This window comes from Pelobates fuscus, chromosome 13 (assembly GCF_036172605.1).
Source record: "Pelobates fuscus isolate aPelFus1 chromosome 13, aPelFus1.pri, whole genome shotgun sequence".
Lineage (NCBI taxonomy): Eukaryota > Metazoa > Chordata > Amphibia > Anura > Pelobatidae > Pelobates > Pelobates fuscus.
Window position 1 is genome coordinate 61695520 of NC_086329.1, and position 23347 is coordinate 61718866.

The 23347-nt window shown below is 44.1% G+C and overlaps 1 protein-coding gene across 26 annotated transcripts in view; it reads left to right on the forward strand.

The window, feature by feature from the left end:
* The window catches only part of GPHN (gephyrin), a 417472-nt gene that overhangs the window by 76857 nt on the left and 317268 nt on the right, over positions 1-23347 (forward strand). For all 26 annotated transcript variants that reach the window (XM_063439077.1, XM_063439080.1, XM_063439078.1 and 23 more), the window contains exon 2: positions 21605-21683. In XM_063439077.1, the coding sequence (XP_063295147.1) occupies positions 21605-21683 (79 nt within the window). The remainder of the gene's footprint in view (positions 1-21604; positions 21684-23347) is intronic.

Sequence of the window (23347 nt, forward strand, 5' to 3'; positions counted from 1 at the left end):
AACTGGATGGTTGTCACTTCCTTAAACTCAACCTTTCAAAATCAGAACTCCTCATCTTTTCTCCCTCAAGTGATTCTACACATGTCTGTTTCCCTCCAAGTCATGAGCAATACCTTGCAGGCTCGCTGCCTAGATGTTCTCTCTGATTCCAACTTCTCCTTCATTCTTCATGTCCAGTCAATCTCCAAATCCTGATGCTTCCATCTCAAAAACATAGCTTGCATCCACCCCTGTGTAACTCTGGATGAGGCTACGGTGCTAGTCCATGCCAGCTATCCTCTATTGCCTTAACTACTGTGTAGCGGAGTTCCAATACGCCAACTGAGTATCTCTGCCAAATATCTTCGAAGTTGGAGGAAGAACTCTTTAGTGAATTGCTCTACTCCCCCCCAGTAACTAGACACACACAGTTCTAGGGGTGCAACTGTTTTTATTGAGCCAAATGCAGCCTTTTATGGACACACCCCCAGCATGGGGTTTCCATTCTGTACATACAGTGTTTCAATTTTTGTCTGGCATCACATTGTTTTTTTGATATAGGTAATTCTCTGTAAGTTTGGACTGTTGATTTTGATTTCTTTTTCCCTTTTCTCAAGTTAAGTAGTTTTAATGAAATATGTGGAGATATGTCCATAATATCAAGAGACAATCTGTCCTTACTCTCCATGCGGATGCGTTTGAGCACTAATCAATAAACCTCCTGTCTTGACGAACTTCACTCCTCATCATGAGAACAAATCAGCAATTTTAAAGGAACACTATAGGGTCAGGAACACAAACATGCATTCCCTGGTTGTCTGGTCTGTGCAGTGGCCTAGTAAGCTCTTACTTACCTCTCCAGCAGCTCCTCTGTGTAAATCTCGCAGCCAGCATGCCGTGCGGAGCGCTGCCATGGTAACCCGCTGCAACGCTCTGACGGCCGCGTGACTCGCAAGATTTACACAGGGGAGCTGAAGGTACCTGCTGGTAAGGTAAGAGCTTGCTGTGGCCCCCCAGGACCGCCGGGCTTGTAATAGGCCCGGCGGTCCTGGTATGTATTATTGGCAATATCAGTATCTCTATAGGCCGATACCGGTATTGCCGAAAATACTGAATATCGGCCAGACCGATAATTGGTCGAACCCTAACAAGTACATTTTACCATACAGTAAGTACTGTATTTATTTAATTAAATTTGGGGAGTGACCGTGATTATTTTAAGTCACTGGTGTTCAGTTTTGTTTGTTTTTTTTTTTTTTGTAGTTTGTTTTTTACTTTCTTTATTTCTTCTCCTTTTACACACACATATATACACCCTGTTCCACATTATTATGCAAACTTATAACAACATTTTAACTTTTTCAACATTTTAACAGGTCACGTTACATTTTAACATAGGACCCCTTATTTGATAGCAGCTTCACAAGTCTTGCATCCATTGAACTTGTGAGTTTTTGGACAGTTTCTGCTTGAATTTGTTTGCAAGATGTCAGAATAGCCTCCCAGAGCTGCTGTTTGGATGTAAACTGCCTCCCACCCTCATAGATCTTTTGCTTGATGATGCTCCAAAGGTTCTCAATAGGATTAAGGTCAGGGGAGGATGGAGGCCACACCATGACTTTCTTTCATTTTATCCCCATAGCAGCCATTGATGCAGATGTATTCTTTGCAGCATGAGATGGTGCATTGTCATGCATGAAGATGATTTTATTACGGAAAGCATAGTTCTTCCTTCTGTACCAGGGAAGAAAGTGGTCAGTCAGAAACTCCACATACTTTGCAGAGGTCATCTTTACACCTTCAGGGACCCTAAAGGGGCCGTTCAGCTCTCTTCCCATGATTCCGGCCCAAAACATGACTCCACCACCGCCTTACTGATGTGGCAGCCTTGTTGGAACAAGGTGCCATCCACCAACCATCCACTACTCCATCCATCTGTACCATCCAGGGTTGCACGGCACTCATCAGTGAACAGGACTGTTTGAAAATTAGTCTTTTTATGTATTTTTCTGCCCAATGCAGCCGTTTCTATTTGTGAGCATTGGTTAGTGGTGGCCGAATAGAAGGTTTATGCACAGTTGCAAGACTCTGGAGGACTCTACACCTTGATGTCCGTGGGACTCCAGAGGCACCAGCAGCTTCAAATATCTGTTTGCTGCTATGTAATGGTATTTTAGCAGCTGTTCTCTTGATCCGATGCATGGATCTGGCAGAAATCTTCCTCAATGTGCCTTTATCTGCACAAACCCGTCTGTGCTCTGAATCAGCCACAAATCTCTTAATAGTGCAATGATCACGCTAAAGTTTTTGTGAAATATCTAATGTTTTCATACCTCGTCCAAGGCATTGAACTATTTCACTCTTTTTGGCAGCAGAGAGATCCTTTTTCTTCCCCATATTGCATGAAAATGGTGCTCTGCTTAATAATGTGGAACACCCTCCTTTAGTAGTTTTTCCTTAAATTGGGCTCACCTGGCAATCTAATTATCACAGGTGTCCGAGATAGTTTTCAGTGATCAAAAGAGCCCTGAGACACAATGCCATCCATGAGTTAAACTGAAAAACAAAATATTTAATCTTTGTGACACTTAAATAGTAGTTTGCATAATAATTTGGAACAGGGTATGTGTGTGTATATATATATATATATATTTTTTTATAACTTTTTATTTTTGCAGTGTATGTAAGAACCGATATGCCAATGTGGCCGAGACAGCATAAATATTTAGAAGGCTTCAATACAGGTGTTTACTGATAAGGTTGCACTTTTTTATTTCGTTAATACACATTAATAACACAAACATGTCAGTAGCATAAATCCGTTTTTGCACAATTGAAAAACGTGTACTGGACATGAAGTGTGAGCTATGTGTAGGATTTTTGGGAGAGGAAGGCCATTGTGGCCTGAGCCATGGTGTGGTTATTTTTAAAGGTACCAATTTAAAGAGATATAAAAATGTGGGTATCACATAAAACTTTATGTTGTTAATTCTGCCCCTCCATGAGATTTCTAATGTTCTCCACGTTTTTAGTTGTAGGTTGGTCTGTCTTAAAAGGGATAAGGGATAAGAGATTATATTCCATCTAATCTTTAGGAGAGGCCTTTATACTTATTCCCAAATAATTATATTTCTTTCTTGTCTATTTAAAACTATACTGTTTGGTTTCATACTGATTCATATAGAAGGGCATAGCTATTGTTTTTTGATGTTTAACTTATAATATGATATATAACTATATTTCTGTATAACTTGCATTACGGTATTTACAGAGAGGTAGGGATTAGACAACAATAGCAAGGTATCATCATATTGGCAAATTTTCTTATTTACTTAACCTAAAACCTTGTATATCAGGATTTGTTCTTGTATCCATAGCTAATGGTTCTGCTGCCAAAACATAAAGAAGGGGGGATAGAGGGCATCCCTATCGAGTTCCGTTGGTAACTTCAAACCAATCTGAATCTATTCCCTGCTTGACCACTCTGCCCGAGGGAAATGAATGCATCACTGAGATGGCTGAACATATTTTCCCTTAAAAGCCAAAGCCTTTTAATACACACTTCATAAAATTCATATTTACCCTTTCAAAGGCTTTTTTCTCAGTGAAGTGCTAGTGTTATAAAGTTACTTTTGTTCTTATGTATTCTTTCATATATATTTATAACTTTCCTAATATGGTTAGTGGAGGATCTTCCTGGGATAAAACCTACCTGATCACTATCGATCAGAGTGGTTATCACTTTCTTAACTCTATTGGCTAGTATAGTTGCATACATTTTATAATTGATATTAAGTAATGCTATTGGACGGTAGTTTGTTAAATCTGTTGGGTTTTTATCTTGTTTTAAAATTGGAAACAGATTTGCTTTCAGCATTTCATTGGGAATTAATCCTTTAATCATAAAATGATTATACATATCTACTGAAATAGGTATCAATTGGTCTTTATACAATCTGTAAAATGATCGGCATAACCGTCGGGGCCCGGTGCTATGTAACTGTGTAACCTGTCTTGTATAAACCTTTCTACTCTTTGAATGAATTTATCTATCTATTTTAGCATAGCTTGGTTGGGTGCATATATATTATTCTTTTTATTTTTTTTTTATTTTTAATGAGCCATTTGGACGTTCACATTCAGTGTTTTAGTGTGTAGCGTATTTTGGGGTATATACTGCGTCTAGGATCTTGACCCCTGCTCTAGAAAAATTAAAATGGCTTGGAGTTCAAAAGCTTTTAAAATTCAAACGCATAAATTGCTCTCGTACATTAAATGGCCTGCATTAATTGTAATTGTTTAAAATTCATAGGACTATTTATTATTACCATGATATGTTTGCTCTGTATCCAATTAACCATGTCTCCTAATTTGGTAAAATAATTTACACTAAATTTATAAGAACACAGAAGATTTATCATTCACAACACACTGTTCCATAACCATAAATTAAAAACTGAAATGAAAACTGTTGTCTCTCTTATACATGCACAATCTATAAAAGGTCATGCTGTAAATAAACCTTGATCATTTAAGCTGTGTGTGGCTATTTAAAGCCCCTGTTTTATGTTCATAATTAATTATTCTGTCAGAGAGTTTGGTACAAAATCTATTCCTTTTCAAAACAGATTTGTTTGTGGTAAGCATTTGTTTTTAAAATGTATACTTCATTTATAGCAACGATTTTCTAGTAGCATGTAGCTAAACTAAAATACAAAATGCTAGATGCCAAATCCTGTACGTCGCAGGATCATGGTTAAATATGGTGTGTGAGTCAAGGCATGTAGCTAGTAATGTATTTAGGTTTCTGGCAGCCCTAAATATAGCCATATATATGCGGTTATCTAACTGTAGTGTAACTATCGTCACTTGCATGCATATGTAACTTCTAACTCTCACACACTGGACGCTAAATAGAAATCTCTATATACACACATTATTTTTAACAAAGTGTATAACAAAGTACCGCAACAATACTACTTAAAGTAATGTCTGCAAGAAATATGTTTAGATATTAGTCTGTATAAAATACTTCTAAATTACTTTTAGTTGCATTAATTGTTATATGTAAATCATCTAAAACAACCCTGTCCTTGTCCATACACCCACTTACACAAAATTAGTGTCCCATTTTAAATGTTGGAAGGTATACATTCTCTAGGTTTTTGGGAAGTTGTAGGATCAAATCAAAGTCTCCGTTTTGATGGAATGATTTGTTAGGGCCTTTAACATAAAATAGCAGGCCTTTTCACACACATTTTGCATATTCACTGTCCTTTTCCTTAAAGGTGACTCATCCAACTACTTTGAACAACCCCATTTGGATTCATCTGCGTTTGTCTAATACGTCAATTATCCCCATCTATCTCCTAGCTGGGTGTTTGTAAAGTTATCAAGACATGCCTCTTGACTTGTTTCCCATTGAATGCTATCTGATGATCTGACACTAATTATATTACCTCACTGATCAGGATAAAACTTCTTTGAGGACCCAGTGGGGCAACTCTGAAAGTAAATATGAATGAGCTGAACTGACTTTCTTTGACTTTGAGAGAAATGAATCACTGTTGAAGTCTATTGAGACTGAACGAACTATAACTAGCAGTCTTATCGTGTCACAGTTAGTTCATTTTAAAATAAGTTTGTTTTAACCATTTTATTGGTTGTATAACAGACATTTACTGTATTGCAAAGTAGAAAAACATCAGTATACAATAAAATATGAATAAAAAGTGCAATTGTCAGATAATATAAGGTGTGATATGAGAATGATAATACATAAAAACTGCTACCGGTTTGTGGTGAATTGGCTCAGCATGCATATCAAACAATGTTGTTGATCTGGAGCTAAGTAAGCTTGATGGTATGTCTTTAGATGCATCTCTTTGGTATGTGAACGATAGCAACAGTTTAAAGTGGAGAGCCATGCTGATTTAAATCTTTCAAGGGTGAAGTCCAGTAAATGAGTAATCCATCTACCAGGGCCTTGAATCTAAAGGGTATAAACTATAATCCAAATGCATTTTGATGTTCCTATAGAGTGTGCTCAATGAATATAGTTTGAAAGAGAAGTATGCCCTTGTCTATGGACTTGGAGATAAGAGTAAAAGATGATGAGGAGATGGCAATGCGTGTCCTTTAGACTCGTGTCGGGGAATCAACCAAGAAATCTAAACTAGCATAAAATCCCTGCCACTGAGCACTGCATGTATGGGTAGCCAGGTCGTATTTCTGATACGAAGGGTTTTAGGAAGGGCATAAAGCATGAAAATTGCTAATTAAGACCCGTGTATAAGCTAATCTTTTTCTAGGCCATAATTGTGGTGTATAAAAGAGGATTTGATTTGATATGGTGTTAGTGTGTGGAGTAATTGAGAAGAATGAATAGTTTTTGAAAATTGTTTTTCCATGTAATTTAGTGTGCTCCTGTCTTTCACAGTAATCCAGGAAACAGCATGGCGGTATTGAGCCACCAAGCTGTAGTTCATGAGGTTGAGGTCCATATTGGACTTGGGTTGTTGTAATTTGTTCAGCGCAATCTTGGGATGTTTTCCATTTCACAGAAAGGTTGAAAATAATACATTTAGCATCTGAGGGAGATAGAATAAGGGGAAAAAAACATATAGGAATTTGGGGACAGTTATAGATTTAAGTAAACTTGTATGGCCAGTTAAAGTTTCCATGTTGAAAGATACCATTCCATATCAGAGATACGTTTTGAGATAATTAAAGAGTACCACATAGATAACAACACTGTCTTGTTAAAAGGTTGCCCAGGTATATTAGGCTAATTTGCCTCAAATATATACTCGTGAAAACATGTGGTGCTCTGGACGGGAAGGGGTCCGCCTTAGTTAAAGGGAAACTGAGGGCGCCCAGACCACTTCAGCTCATTGAAGTGGTCTGGGTGCCAACTCCCATCACCCTTAACCCTGCAAGTGTAAATATTGCAGTTTTATAAACTGCAATAATTACTTTGCAGGGTTAAGTCCTCCTCTAGTTGCTGTCTACCAGACAGCCACTAGAAGGACTTCCGGGTTCTTAGACGTCTTTTGGTCGTCTAAACGACGCTTGACGTCCTCACGCTATGCATGAGGACCTCCAGCATCGCCGTAATCCCCATAATGCTTTCCTATGGGGAGATCCTAACGTGAGCGCAGCCATTGCTGAGCATGCGCATTAGGTCTCCGTCGGCGGGGGAGCAGTGTGTGCTGAGCCTGACCCAGTGCCGAGGGATATCCCCTTAACCCCTTAAGCGACATGGGATGGGGTGCTTAAGGGAGGGGAGCACTCCAGGATTCTGCAGTGCCAGGAAAATGGGTTTGTTTTCCTGGCACTAGAGAATCCATTTAATGCCATGGCTGTGGATTTAGTAAAATTAATATAAAAGTCTAGAGTAGGGCCATTGTCTTGTAATATATGTTCAATTGCCGTGAGAGGAATTGTAGGATTAGACTGGTAGATCACCTAAACTAACACACTTACTAATTGTTATTTATTTATTTTTTTATTTAAACTCACCCAGCTTCCCTACCTTCTGTGAAAAAGCAGTATTTACATTAAAAAGCCTGCAGGGACATACTATACACACCAGAACAACTACATTAAGCTGTAGTTGTTCTGGTGGCTATAGTGCCCATTTAAGCCAACACCAACTTGTGCAGAGTGCAGTGGTAGAAGGACTTGTGCTTGCTGTAGGTTTGCTTGTATGGCTTGTTGACTCTGTCACTCTGCACTTTATGGGTAGAAACAGAATGCTGTAATAGTAATAATAATAGAATGAACTGACACAACACAACAGATACTTCAAATTGTGGTTGTCCCACCAGATCAGGGTAGTATGGTTTTTATTTTGCAAATGAAAAATATGCACCTTTCATAACGATGCTAATTTTACATATGGATGCCATATATGAATTTGGTATGCAATGTATTCAAAATAGTTAATTTTATACATATTGTTCCACATACACTAGAGGCTAGGATTCACTTTGATTTCACACTTAAATGCGATGATACACATGACTGGACAAAAAGAAGTTGCCATGGGAACCAAATAAAATCTGATGGGGAATTTCACCACGACCGAAAGAAAATGTTTAAATTTACAAAAAGGTTTTTCAATAGTCATCATTGTTCACTAAACAGTACAGTAATTGATGCAATCAAGATCATGATTTAAAGAGGAATGTGGAGTAATCTCATAGCAAGCATATAGTAAATATAATAATAATTTGCTATTTTTATAGTGCTTTTCTCCATGTGAGACTCAAAGAACTTTTCAAATATAAACCATAAAGACATTAAAGTTAGAAGTTTCTGATGGTCAGATGAGCGGACTGAATGCCTGATGAAAGAGGTGGATCTTTAGCTTCTTTGAGTTCCAGCGTGGCTGAATGCCCTGGAACCTGAGTTTGTCTTTATTGTTGGCACTGAAAGGAGGGATTTGCTGTCTGACCGAAGTGAATGAGATGGAATATAGAGCTCTTTCAGGTACTGTGTACCTTGATTGTTTAAGGCTTTGAAGGTGAGCAAGCCAATTTTAAAATATGTTCACCATTTAATTGGAAGCCAATGCAGGGAATGAAGAACAGGTGTTATGTGTCAGAGAGTTTGATTGGTCTGTAGTCTGGTTGCAGCATTTTGTACTATTTAAAGGCGATGGGTTCTTTTTCTGGGAGGCCCAAAGTAAAGTACATTGCAGTAATCTAGCCGAGAGGATACAAATGCATGGATTAATGTTGGCATATCATCCGGTGAAATTAAGTGTTGTAAGCAACCGTTGATGTGGCATGTTGGGTCTGTAGTATCTGGAGCAAAGGAGAAGTAGAGTTGTGTGTCATCAGTGTAACAATGATACCTTAGGCCAACGTGCCTGATGATGGAAAGTAAATTGCGAATAGCATGGGAGACCAGACAGATCCTTGTGGAACTCCACAGGCCAATTCTGTTGGTGCCGATGAGCTTGATCCTGATGTTACTCTCTGATATCGGCAAACTTGTGGTTTCGGAAATGAGACTTGTTGCATTTAAGTAGCTGTACAGCAAGGTTACAATCCTGCCAATAGTGTTCAATTAATTCTTATAGCTTGTTGAATGTGGTCTTTGCATCCAGTAATTTGTTGCTTAGCTCCACAATCTCCCAATCCAGAGTCTTCCGATTCATTTCAGCTTTTTTAATCGGCGTGTGCAGCTTCTCCTCCAGATCCTGATTGTTTCTCTGTGAGATGGTGTAGCTGTTCTGCAACCTGCAGAACTTGTCTTTAAATTTATTTTCTTCCTCTCGATTGCAATTCAGCTCCATTTCTAGGTAATGCCTTCCTGCTTCCACTTCATGCTCCAAAGCTTCCATTTTTGTAGTGGCAAATGCTAGGCGACGGCACAATTCATCATTCTGGTGCTGCAGTAATTTGATTCGGTCTCCTTCAGAAACGGAATCGTGGCTCTGCTGCTTGGCTCCCTCATCCTGGGGACTGAAAGGCTCATGTCGGGTTTCCCGGTGCTCTGGTGGTGCCTTGCGGTATGGTTTCTTGTTTGCAGCTGTGCTTGGCTTTCCGGGCTTCTTCAGTATTGCGTCTGCTGGGAAGTAAAGTAGAATGCGTCATGAACATTCTGTGCAGAGAAGCCAGGAGTGGTCGCCATACGGAACTGGCCAAGGGTGCAGTCAGCCAGAGATACCTCTTCTAATGAAGGCTCCTGATCTAGATTCTGTGTTACATAGACTCATGCTGCTCAATGCTTCCTTTCTGTCTCGTTTGTGTAACTCAAGCTGAGTAAAAATGAGTAAATCATATGTATATTTATTTTACAGGTCTCTGAGACAAAATTCAGATATACCATTAGTTTTTTCTGCATTGTATAGCAATGCTCTTATAGGCTATAGAAAAATACTGTTTTGAAATTAAAGCTCTAGCTTGATTGGCTGGTAGCACAATAAATCGACTATACTGTCAGATCTCCCATCTGTCCATATTTTGTGCCAAGATTCCCCTGTCCCTCTTTTCTATCATAATGTCCCTCTTTTTATGGAGCTCATTATTGTTGGTATAACTCCACAGCAATAATATACAGCAAATAATGTTTCTTTAAACTGCAATAAATGTGTTTTTAGAAATCAATCTGTGCAAATAAGATACATTGTTCTTTGTACATTGTTGGCTGCATGATTTACTATTTGTAAGTCACCTACATTTTCTGAGAACAGCCTCGTCCCTGGTCATATCCCCAGTCACAGAGAACCACAGAGAATGACATGTGGAAGCCATTCAGACTATGACTGTACATCCCCCTGGGTGACTGAGATCAATAGGCATAGCACTCAGTGGTAGTGGTTGTCCCCATCATCACTTTCCTTATAGGACCTCCTAAAGGCTATTTCTATGATGCATTACTAGTGAGGTATTAAGAAGTTACTCTAGTCTCACCAATTCTAATGAGAGTGGCTATTTCACAGTATTTTAAATGACCACTGTGCAGGGTATGGAAGCCTTCATGAAGTGCATTATTGAGGGCGATATACCCTTTTACAGAAGATAATATGCCAAGATATATAATCTCAACAGCACTTGGACATATTGAAAACTCATTTTATTTTGAGGTTTATTTTTAAACATTAGTAGGTTTCATCTGTATGACAGCAAGCAGATTTTAATTAGTGATCCAAAATGCATGTGTTTTCATTAAATTGAAGGAATTCCTAGATGGTCCCTATATCATTTATTTTTAGTTGAATTGATTAGCGCAGCAGATGATAAACAACTGTTATAGTAACTTGTAGCCAAGCAAGGCCTCTGGAAACTAATAATTACTGTGAAACACAAAATTGAGTATGCATATGTTTTACATAATTACTTGGATGGACCTCAGAAAGTCAAATTCCACTGATTCCAACATATCAAATAGGAAAACAGTTGGCAAATTAGCATTTCCTGTTAATAGAATAAGGAAAAAGTGTGAGATATCTTTTGCTTTGTAGTAATCTCTCCTTTCTCTTTCTAGGTTATTCACAAAAGTGTACATATTCAGTAATATGAAATCAATTTCAATTCTTTTGGCTTAAAACCTAAAATTCACTTTTAATTCAGTTTAAATTCTACGTGTGTGTAATCAAGGAGTGGAAAGCCTTGTTATGTGAATCTTTTGTTTTGATGTGTCTATGCTAAGCCTACTTGGTCCACATGCATTGCACGGCTATTAGACTCTAATATCTTAACACGGTACAAAATACCCCTATATGTGCTATATGAATCCACACTGTAAAAGGATACAGAAAGGATAAAGTCATATAACTAATCCACAGGGTGGCTAGATATAAAGTATATAGTAAGATGAAAGAAGAAAAGCTGAGTCACTAATACGATAAAACACGATAAAAAATAAGAAAGTGCTATTGGGAAACTAAGGTACTCCAACATGGTGGTGTTCTCCATGGTTTCAGAGATGTATATAGTGATTGGTGCTGGAGTAGCATCTTGCATCATATCTACACACTTTGAACATTCGTGAGAACAGGTGGTCGGCATCAATACTGATGCTATAATAATGCAGATATGAGGAGAAGAATTGGTCTCTGCCAATATTGACACAGGAATGACAGGTATAAGAAAGGTCCTCTGACAGGCACAGGTAACCTTACATACCACTGCTGCTCATTGCAATAGCTCTGCAGATAATGCATTTATTTGCAAATTAGATTACATTTCCTATCTTCATATGATACAGAAGCCTGTCTCACTTCCAGGTGATAGATCCAGACCCTGATCCCTGGTGGACAATGGAAAATTAGTACACACATTAATACAACCCTTTATTACATATTTTTTATGAGTTCCACAGCAATAAAGCTGATAGCCATGCATCCTGCACAGACTGATAGGTCTTTCCACTCCTCTGTGGATTTATGACGTAAAGTCATGCTACACTAGGGGTTGAGGGGAAGCAAACTGACCTTTGTTTGGTATTAACCTAATAACAATGTTCTGTTAGGAAGCAAGCAACACATTTTCATTAATTTCACATATTAGAATATCAGGCCAAAATAGTCCTATTGGAAATATACTCCAACTCTGCTGTTTTTCCAGTTTGGCTGATTAGGATTTTTTTTACCAAACAGACCACACATGTATGGCATTGGTAAACATTGCATCGGGAATTCCATTTATGTGACATTGAGGTTAGTCATTTAGTGTTTTTACATTAACCAGTCTGTAAATACTGAAACCCGTAAATAGCTAAGCTCAGCACAAGGTGATTTGGCTATTTTGTAATCTAGAGTTAGCCATGTTGCACACTTTATATACAGAAGTGTAAAGACACTTTGGTAGGCCAAAGATCCAGTCCACTGATTATTTTGGTTTAAACCCATTTGATGCCATGTTCTGTTAAAAAAAAAAAAATCTAATTTCTTTGAAACATGGAATGGCTAAGGAAGGGTAAACTAAGTTTGTGGGTATAGCTCGCTGTTCATTAGTAAATTTTAAAAAAAAATACTATGCAGTTACCTTCACTTTAAATGCAGTACTCTTGGGGTATTTTAGGGTCTGATAGACCATTAATAGATTATTAATGTGTGTGCGCTTTGATATTCTTGGCTGCAGCACAAAAACGTGTTATAACCACTACAACCTGTTTTAAAATAGCTTGTCCTCGTGCCTGAGTCCCGACAGGCACTGAGGGTCCTCTGTTAGCAGTGATGGGGCTGGTGATGCGCATGCGGTGTATGCAGAACTGCTGAAGCCAGATGCCAATCCTAAGGATCATTCATTGGTTCAGACTGTCAGCTAATCAGTCTCTGCCAATAGATGACTTTCAATTCTTTATTTTCATTTTTCATCGTACTACAATAGGCTTGTGCAGCCTCAACAAGTTTAACAGGTAGTAGGATATGTGACATTTCATCCATCAGTATATGTTTGATATTGTATGAGAGTATGTGATGATCGCGATAACATTTTATATCACAGTGGATGCACATTCTGGCATAATAGAACCTGCCCTGTTTAACAGCTTGCTTTAGTCACGGGGCGTGCCAACAGAGAGATACCAGCTGTCAGTACGTTATTTGCGTTTGGCCTACTGGGTACCGACCCGTATTATTTGCTTATCGGTGGATATGTATGCTCTGTGCTTGGTTCGTCCCCTCTTGTATGTAAGGCTGCCAGCCTGGTTCTCCCCCTGAGGTTACTGTTGTCCGTGCGCCCCCCGTGCCTGCGTTTGTGCCAGGTATATTGGTCAAAGCTCTACCCAGGTAGAGATTTAGTAAAAGTGGAGAGAAGAAAGAGTCACGAAAGAAGGGTGGAAGGGAGGGGGAGGAGGGGGTGGGGGGTCCCTCCGGGTCACCTATGGGGCCCTGCCGTTACTCAATTGCTCAGGTTGGAGTTTTCCCAGGGTTCCCATATCTTGTAGAAGGATTTTAAGGTGCCCCGCACCCTGGCAGTCAGGTCGTCCATTAGGTGGACTTCTTTTATTCTCCTAATGACCCCTGTGAGGGGTGGTGTATCTGGCCGCAGCCAATCAGCTGCTACCGCCCTCCTGGCCGCCAGGGTGATTTTATGCAATAACTTTTGTTCTTGCCTAGTCCAGCCTTCCAGGGACCTACTTAGGAGGAACAGCCAAGGGTCCAGGCTGGGAGATCTGCCAAAGACCTGAGTCAACAGTGTCTGTATCTGCTTCCAGAATACGGTCATCTGCGGGCAGTCCCACCACATGTGGATATACGTCCCTCTCAGGCCGCACCCCCTCCAGCACACGTCTGTGGGAGTCTTGTGCATTTGGAATAGTTTAACGGGAGTGGTGTACCAGCGAAGCATTGTTTTTATGGACTGCTCCTGTAATGTGACGCACACCGACGAGGTGTGGTTAGCCTCCCAGATCTCTTGCCACTCCACGCCTTCCAGAGTGTCTCCCAAGTCCCGTTCCCACTGATCTGTGTAGGCTAGTTTACCCCAGTCCCTAGCTTCTGAACAGAGGTGGGCGTACACGAGCGTTATCATGCCCTTGGGCATTCTCTCTTGGAGACATATGCGTTCAAAGAACGTCAGCTGTTTCCGGGCCGCCGTCTTTATCTGTGTCCTATTTGCAAAATCTCTGATTTGTACGTATCTAAAGAAATCAGCCGGCGTGAGGTGGCCCCGCTGCCTTAGCGTGTCGAAGGCAATGACATCTGGTCCTTCAAACAGTTGGCAGATGCGTTGTAGCCCTATCCTTTCGAGGTTCCTGAAGTCTCTTGCTATCATACCCGGGGGAAAGGCTGTATTGCGTAAGTATGGCATGATTGGGGATGGGTCGGATGCCAACCGGTATTTAAGCTTAAAAGTGTCCCATATCTGTAGGGAGTTGAGTATAGTGGGGCACGTTGCTCTGATCTCAGGTCTTTGTTCTTTGGGTACCCACATCAATAGCTGTGGGAGGTCGGCCCCTGTCATGAGCGATTCTACATCTGCCCATTTGCGATCCCCCGGGGGAGAATGCCACATCGCCGCCTGTGTCAGTTGTGTAGCTATGTAGTAGAGATAGACGTGCGGGAGACCCAACCCTCCTCGCGGACGTGGCCTGTGCAGGATATACCTAGATATCCTGTGTCTTTTGTTCTGCCATATAAAGGCGCCAATCGCCCTCTGCAAGGGTTGTAAGGAGGCTTTTGTGACGCGAATGGGGAGTGCTTGAAACAGAAATAAAATTCTGGGTAGGATGTTCATCTTGACGGCATGTATCCGACCCATCCATGAGATGGGCCTTTCCACCCACGTCTCCATTTCCCTTACCAGCTGCTTTATTAATGGAGTGTAGTTTTGGTCGTATAATTTATCCGGTTTAGCCGTCAGGCGAACTCCCAGATATTTAAGTGCCTGCCGCTCAATTTGTAAGTGGTGGGTATCCTGTATCAAGGAGACAGTATCCGCCGGAACCTCTATTGGGAGGGCTCCCGACTTCGCCATGTTGGCCCTATACCCCGAAATGGCCCCAAAGGTGTTCAACACCTCTTGTAGGGCCTCCATCGACTTCACGGGGTCGGTCAAAGCCAAGAGCACATCATCCGCATAGGCCGACACCAGGAACTCGCGACCCCCCACCGCGACGCCCCGAATGTGTGGATGGCGCCTTAGGGCCTGTAGGAGGGGCTCCAGTGATAGCACAAACAGTAGCGGCGAGAGGGGGCACCCCTGTCTCGTACCGTTAGACAGCGTGAAGGGTCGGAGCGGGGCTCCTGATATCTTCACCTGTGCCCTGACATTGGTGTACATTGCACGTAGGACTGTCATGAACCGGTCGGGGAATCCTAAATGAGTCAGTAGGGTGAACAGGAACGGCCAAGTCACACGGTCGAAAGCTTTTTCTGCGTCGAGCGACACAACCAGCGTGGGAGTTTTTGTGACCACCTGTCTCCATATCAAATCTATGTTCCTACGAGTGTTTTCGAATAGCTGTCTGTGCGGTACAAAACCAACCTGGTCTGCGTCAATCAGGGATGCTAGGAATGGGTTAAGGCGTTCAGCTTGGACTTTTGCTAGGAGTTTCATGTCATGGTTTATGAGGGAAATTGGCCGGTAGCTCCCAGGGGACAGGGGTTCTTTATCTGGTTTTGGCAGTAGAATGATGGTGGCCAGGGACATGTCCGGGTTCGGGGCGTTTCCTGTCTGGAAGCTTTGGAATACAGAGGCTAGGTGGGGGGTTAGTTCTTCCCTAAACGTCTTGTAATAACTTCCGTCAAATCCGTCGGGCCCAGGGGCTTTGTTCCCTTTCAGTAACGTTATTGCTCGGTCTATTTCGTCTGGGGTGATTTCGGCCGCCAGAATGTCTACTGCGTCTTGGGGCAATTTGGGAAGACCCAGGTCCCGTACAAAACGAAGTGTAGCTTCGTCGTTGGGTATTGTCCTATTTTCTGCGTGTGGGGTGTGGTTGTAAAGGGACCTGTAATATTCCGTGAATACTTCCGCTATGTCGTTGGGTAATGTTTTGACCGTCTTATCGGGGTGACGGATGGCTGTTATGTGGCCTCGTTTGGCCCTAGGTCTAAGGACTCGCGCCAGTAGGGTGTCCATTTTATTTGCTCGCTCGTAGAATGTTCGTTTGGTCCAAGTCATGGCCCTAGCAGTATCGTCAACTAACAGGGAGCGTATGGCGTGGCGAGTCGCCTCCAACTGTCTAAATGTGTCGTCGTCTGAACGCCCCTTGTGTTGTTGTTCGAGCGACCGTAGTTCAGTCAGGAGTCTCTGTAGAGTTTGGGCTTTTTGTTTCTTGCGGGCTGTAGCTATCTTGATAAGCGACCCTCTTATTACCGTTTTATGCGCTGCCCATATGACATCAGGGCGCATGTCTGGCGTGACATTGGCGTCAAAATACTCCCGAATGTCTGCGCGGATCTGGTCCACCACCTCTGGGTCTCTCAGTAGGGATTGGTTGAGTTTCCACGTCCAGGGGGAAGCGTTACAGAGATTCCCCATGGTGACATGGACGTCTGCGTGGTCCGACCACGAGATAGATCCTATCTCCGAACCTGTGACTCGCGCCAGGGCTCGCCCATTGATCAAGAACATGTCAAGCCTGGAGTATGTACCGTGGGGGGCCGAGTAGAAGGTGAAATCCCTCGTGCTCGGATGATGTGCTCTCCAAATATCCACCAACCCCGTGTCCCCCATGAACTTGTGGAGCTGCCTGTCCTGCCCCCCCCCTGCCCTGCGGTCCCGTCGGATTGCGTTGTGCGCTTCTGTCTACAGCCGGGTTGGGTACCGCGTTAAAGTCTCCCCCCAGAATAATGAGTCCGTGGTGCAGGGTTTGGACCTTCGCTGTCAAGTCATCCCAGAAGGCCTGGTCTGGTGTGTTTGGGGCATAGATGTTTATAAGGTGTATCGCATGCGCTTGGAGAGTGCCTGAAACTATAATGTACCTCCCGTTAGGGTCTGCTGTTGTGGAGGCTATCTGTAGTGGGCAGCTATTGCGTACTAAAACCGCCACTCCGTTGTGTTTTGTGTGTTTTCTGGCTTCGTATGAGACCCTAAAGGTGTGGTCTGTTAGATGGGCTACAGCGTGTTTCGGTAGGTGCGTTTCCTGGATAAAAGCTATGTCCGACTTCATTCTCTTCAGTTCTCTGAGGAGAAGACGCCTTTTGTGCGGCGTGTTAAGCCCTTTCACATTTAAGGACGTTATTTTCAAAGACATGTTGTCCCTTCATGTGAGTCGCTAATATGCACGCCCACCTCTGTCCCAGCTCCGGTCTGTATATTCCCCCGTCGGGGCCCCCCGGTCCAGGGTGTGTGGGGCAAGGTACTCGGGTGAGGGGGGAGGAATGAGGGGAAGGTAGAGAATAGGAAAAGGTAGAAAAGAAACCACAGCCGAGCGGAAAAAGTACTCGGCTGTGCGTGTCTGGTCTTATCCATTGCCAGACCTGGTTGGGGATCACAATTCCCTATCTCGTCCGCGCTCAGCGCTAGTATGAGATTTGGATGTGTGAACCTCTGACCCTTTTGCGCTATCTAGCATATTGTCTGAGCTCTTGTAGTGTGCTGTGTAAACTGCTCCACCCTAACATGCAAACAACGTAAGTATACATACATCAATAACATGCAAAAACTGTAATAAACCTTGTAAAAACCGGCCCAGGGACTGGGTCGGGGGAAAAGTGGCCCTGTCTTGACTTCTAGGGAGCTATCATACTCTGTAAAACCCTGTGGTGATCAACCCTGAGTCCGCCCGCCCCTGTGTCCGGTGCTGCCCGTGGGGCTTGTGCGTTGCCCCCCTCCCAGCTAAGCCTGCCTGTTCCCTCCCCCCTCCGGGAGTCCCGTACTCCCGCCTCCCCCCTCCCACCAGGGCTCTCTCCCGCTTGGAGGGAAGGAAATTTCTCACCCCCCTACCTGCTCCATCACGCAGCCACCGCCGGCTTCCCCCAACAAGTTGACATGCCTAAGGTTCTCGGGCCCTTCTGGGCGTGAGGGCGAGGCGCCCGCCCCAGGCGGAACAGAGTCCCGTCGGGGGCAAAGCGCGGCAACAAAAAGCCGGCCCGACCCCCAGGGGACGGGCGCCTCGCCCCCAGGCCCACCGCCACGAGCAGTAGCTGCAGCTGTGTAGACACCCTTCTTCCGGCGGTGGCTGGCATGGCCGCGGTTGTCCCTTCCTTCCCCACCTCCTCGCCCTCCCCCGTACCCGCTGTGGTGGTGGCCATCAGGTAGGTGCCGATAGCGTGCGCTGGGGTAGCCCCGTCCCCCCAACTGGGGCCCCACAAACAACGGGCTCGGAGCCGGAGACCCTTATTTAAGGTGGAGCCCCCCAGGTCCCCGCCCTCGTGATTGTAGAGGATAGCGCCTCCCCCGTCTCTCATGGGGCTCTCCCTCCCGTCTCCCCCCTCCGCCAAAAACCTCCCACCCGATACCCTCCAGTGACTAACCCTGGTATATCTATGGGGCCCAGAGAGGACGACTCCTCTAACTCTCACTTGATTCGTGGGGCTGCCCACCCACCCCCTCCCTCCTCCCTCTAGATCTGTGGGTGGGATCCTTGTATGCGTACCGCCCCCATGAATACCAGTTCCCGCTCTTTATGTGCCCGCCCGTGTTGGAGGGAGAAAATGGCGGGAAAAGTCATAAAAGTTAATGTCCCCTAAAAAGCATGCAAGACAAGTGTAGCTGTGGACTCAGTTGGTGGTCCCTCGGGTCTAGTTACTGAGCGGCTCAGTGCCCCCTTCCCCCACCCAAATAGAGTCCCCGGTTCCCCCCCCTCTTGTCCCTCAGTAGGCTGAAGAATGTGTGCCTCCTAGCTATGTCACCCCGGCTCTCAGCCACTGTACTCTACCCGCTCCAGCCGTCAGCGCCTCCGAACTCCTGCCCCCTGCCATTCCGCCGGGAGGGGGACGAGGTCCTCGTTGGTCTCCGCTGGCGTCAGCAGCCGCGTCGGGGCTGGGATCTGCAGCCCATTCAGGAATTTTGCCGGGTCTCCTCCGGGTAGCAGCACATGGGGTCTCCCTCCGCAGAATGCCAGGAGCCTGAACGGGTGGCCCCAGGCATAGCGCACGCCAGCTCCTCTCAGAGCCTCCGTGATGGGCCGCCATTCTCTGCGCCTCTGTAGCGTGCTGGGGGCCAGGTCCTGGAACAGCTGCAGGACAGACCCCTCTGATCGGAGCTCCACTTCCCTGCTTTTCCTCATCAGTGCCTCTTTGGTTCTGAAGTGGAGGAACCGGATAATGATGTCCCTGGAGGCGTTGGGTTCCTGCCTTCTAGCGCGGAGGGCTCTGTGCGCTCTTTCGATGCACCATTGATCTGCAGGCAGGTCAGGCAGTAGCGGTGTGAAGAGGGCGAGCAGTGTGGGCTCCAGGGGGCCTTCGCCCTCATTCTCGGGCAGGCCTCTCAGGCGGATGTTGTTCCTCCTGGAACGGTTCGCCATGTCCTCCATGGCGAGCTCCATGTCAGTTACACGGGCTTCCAGTCTTTGCACATGGGACACCACCGTATTATGAGCCCCTGTAGTGACTTCCAGGCGTTCTTCAAGTCTGGCGGTTCGCGTGCCCAGTGCTGTGATCTCGGCTTGCAGGACCGACGTGGACCTTTCAATCTCTCCAGCCAAGTAAGTCTGTACTTCTGCCAGCTTTGCTAGGATTTGTGCCGTCTCTCCTTCTCTTGGGTTTGCGGTCAGCGGCCCGCGTGGTGAGGGCGAAGATGGCGTCGGGCCTGCTCCGGCGCCATGTTGTGTGTCGGCTACGCCGGCCCTCGGGACAGTCAGCATGTCCAAGACCGTCGTCCCCGAGTCTGGCCCTTTCTTGGGGTGTTTCTTTGAGCTACGTTTATCCATGGAAACGTGGAGCAGGTATTTGAAAAACTGCTATAGTAGGCTATTTTAAGCGCTTTGGGAACGGAGCTCTAGCTCGATGCGTCCAGCTCGTTCCCTGGTCAGGCCACGCCCCCCCCAATAGATGACTTTCTGTGCATAGAAATATGTACAATATTGACATCAGCCAGCCTGGAACTCCTGTTTTATTTTGGCTAATAACACTGATGGAGGTGGAGGTACTTCAAATCACTGAAGTGGTCAAGGATCTTTAAGTTTGTGCTCAATAAGGGCACGTATTGTAAAACCTTATATATACTATAGCTAAGGCTTTTAGCAGCCATTTAGTGTTTCAGTTGTTTTTAATTTACTTCCATGTTGGTTCCAACGAGTGATAGCAGCATGCAACAAAACCATTGCCGACACAGTGCATCTGATTTTACAATGTATTTTTGCTAAAGTAACTGTAACAGGTCAGGCATTATGAGAGTTAAAGGCCTCTAAAAAAAAAAAAAGGAAAATTCTGAGAGATGACTGTGACAAAGAAAAATTTGTGTTTGAGGAAATAGTTTTGTGTGGGTTTTGTGTCTTATGACCATCATAGAGTTGTCGGTAGTATCTTGCCAGCCAGGATCTTATAACATGATAGTAATAAGAATTCTGTTTGGAAGATTAATTGTTTTTATAGATGGATCTTTGGTTGCTTGTTTATGATTTGTAGCTAGCATGGTGGTCAGAATGTTCTCTTTGTGTCTTGAGGACTACTGCAACTTTTGCATTACCATCAGAGCTGTTTCCTTCCTTGTACTGCTATCCCCCTTCCCTCAAAATTCTTGATGGGGAAAAAAGAAAATTTAAATTCTTGCAACTGGCGGAAGTATTTCTGAACTGGTGTGGTGTATAAATGGAATCATTCATTAATTCAATGAGGGTACACATTTTGTGTTGATTGCACTTCCTCAGAAAATTATGAGGAAAAACCATCAGCTCAAAACATGTATGGCTTCCATTTTGTTGATATCACCCACAGTTGTCATGGGTTATTTATATATCTGTTTGTTTGAATTTTTTTTTTTTCAGTGGTAACTATTAAAGGGTTACTCCAAGCACCATAATCACTTAAGTGATTATATTGCCTTTTGGTCTGTATGGGCAATATTTCAGTATATAACACTGCACATGCAGAATTTAAACAGTCTGCTGCCAAAATGTCAAAAGCCAGCCTGGAACTTGGAGCTTTGGGCTGTCTTATGTCAATTCTGGCATAGACAAAGTATAACCATCAATCGAAATTCCTCAAGCAGCATGCATCTAGATGCATAATTTAATGCATCTCTATGAGGAGATGCTGATTGGCTGCACTGCGACAGTTGCTGTACATATGTAGTACTTCCCTAACGCTTCCTTCAGTAGTGATGATCTCGGTGGCGAGACAGTACCCCGAGGGAATAAAGGTAAGTAAAACTCTTAATTTAATGGATACAGGGAGCATCAATAATCCAATAACAGTCTAGCATTAAGACTATATGTTTAAATTCCTAACACCAGGTTGTACCTTTAAGCTTTTGGGAGTAAGCAATCAAGACAAGATAATGTTGTGTGGACTGTAGAACAAAGAATATTCTCTTATTACTGGCTATTAACTATGCAATTTTATTTGTATTTTACTATTTTTTTAAAAAGGTTGTGGAAAATGTTTTAATGAATGACTAATATTGATGTTATGAAATATAAAAATAGCAATGGTCTGTCAAAATTTAAAATGCATATACACATATCTATATTGTAATCATTTAGTTACGGGTGTTATAAGAAATGTGAAATAAATAATAGTAAAGTAATTCCAAATATTGTTGTTTTTCCTTCTTTGCAGTGAGCGACAGCTGTTTCAGGAACCTAGCAGAAGATCGCAGTGGGATAAACCTTAAAGATTTAGTCCAGGATCCTTCTTTGTAAGTAATATTTTAACTTCTGAAACATTTTAGTTCATTTTTTTCCACAGCTTCTTGTTTTCTGTTATGTTTTGTTTTTGTTTTCCAGATAGCATTGGACCTCTTTCCAGCATGACAAAATTGGCTAAATGTAGATGTTTACACATTTTAGTCATGTATAGAATTATGATGTACTAATTATCTTCCTTATAATTCAGATATTTCACAGAGGCTGGTACAGTAGTATCCATATGTGCTGAACAATGCTCGGCCAAATTGTTAAATCTGGAACAATAGGCAAGAGTTGGTCAGGGGATTCCAGTTTGACACTCCATGTGCTTTGCTCCAATACCACTATAGTACAGTGTAGGGGATATGGGGAAAGAAACTGTGGATATTATCTCATAGTATCATGTCAAACTCTTTGGGAGCAGTGTGTAAAAAATACTGCTACAAAACATCCGTCCCTCGCCAGATGTCACATGGGTGCGCTGTGACGTCTCTGTAGTGTGTGGGGCTTGTGCGCGCGTGTCGCCACGTCCTACGCGATTAAGTCATCCGGAAGTAAAATAAACTTTATTCACACACACAAAATTTACAAAACACGGGGGCGGGGCCGAACCGCCGAGCTGGATGGTCGCATGCAAGCTTAGCTCCTGCAAAACCTCCATAATTTAAGGTATTAAATCATGACCTACAGTCTGGAAACAGAACAACAGCGACGGACCTCAGCGCATGGGGCACACTGGATCCAGGGAGAGGCTGGCTCACGGAGCTACAGTCCCCTGGAGAAGAAACCATTGATGTCTCAGTCGGGGCCTTCCCTGGCGATGAGTGGGGCAGACGGCTGCTGCCCCGCTATCCTACCAGCTCCGAGTGGACCAGGCACCGTTTCCCCCCACCCCCCCCCCCCTATGGACCGGTGGGGGTGATCGCGGTCCTCACCCGACGGCCACAACCACAGCACCGCAACCAAGACCCGGCGACAACACTACTGTGGTTGGCGGCCCGAGCGCAGCAACTAAGATGGCGGCCGCCATGTGCGCAAGAGGTAGAGGGACAACCTTCTCTCCCCAACACGGCAACGGTAACCAGTGCGGCTCCTGGGCTTAAGCTCAATGGACCCGCGACCTCCCGACCTCACCTATCCTGGCAGCTATCCAAACCGGCAGTGCACTGTGGGGGTGCTCGATCCACATTGCCGACAATTGCTACGCCATGGGGACGGAGCACGACACGGAGGACATTCCCACCAGACATAACCGCTCTTTTCGACAAACGAGGTACTGCTGTACCGAAGCCAACCCCATACCCACCTTACACCCGGCTAAAATCACGGAGAACAAGACAAACCCAGCGTGGAGAAAAGCGGCAAGTCTTCACAGACACCATCCTGCACTATCCTTCGGACGCCAACCCCCTGCTACGCCAATACAGCAGATCGGGCATCGGCTAACCAACAGACTGCTCCCTCCCGTGCGGCCTCGAGACTACCAAAGTGCCGGCCCCTACCTGCCGTGGCAACGCCAGAAGCCTCGATCAAACAGGGTGATATTCTTATAGAAGCAACATACCTCACTCCAGCATGTACCTTATCATTCACTGTACTCTTATTCTAAGCCACAATAGCTATCACTGCAAGCAAAAATGTTCTTAGCTACAGCCTTAAGATCCACTAATATTGT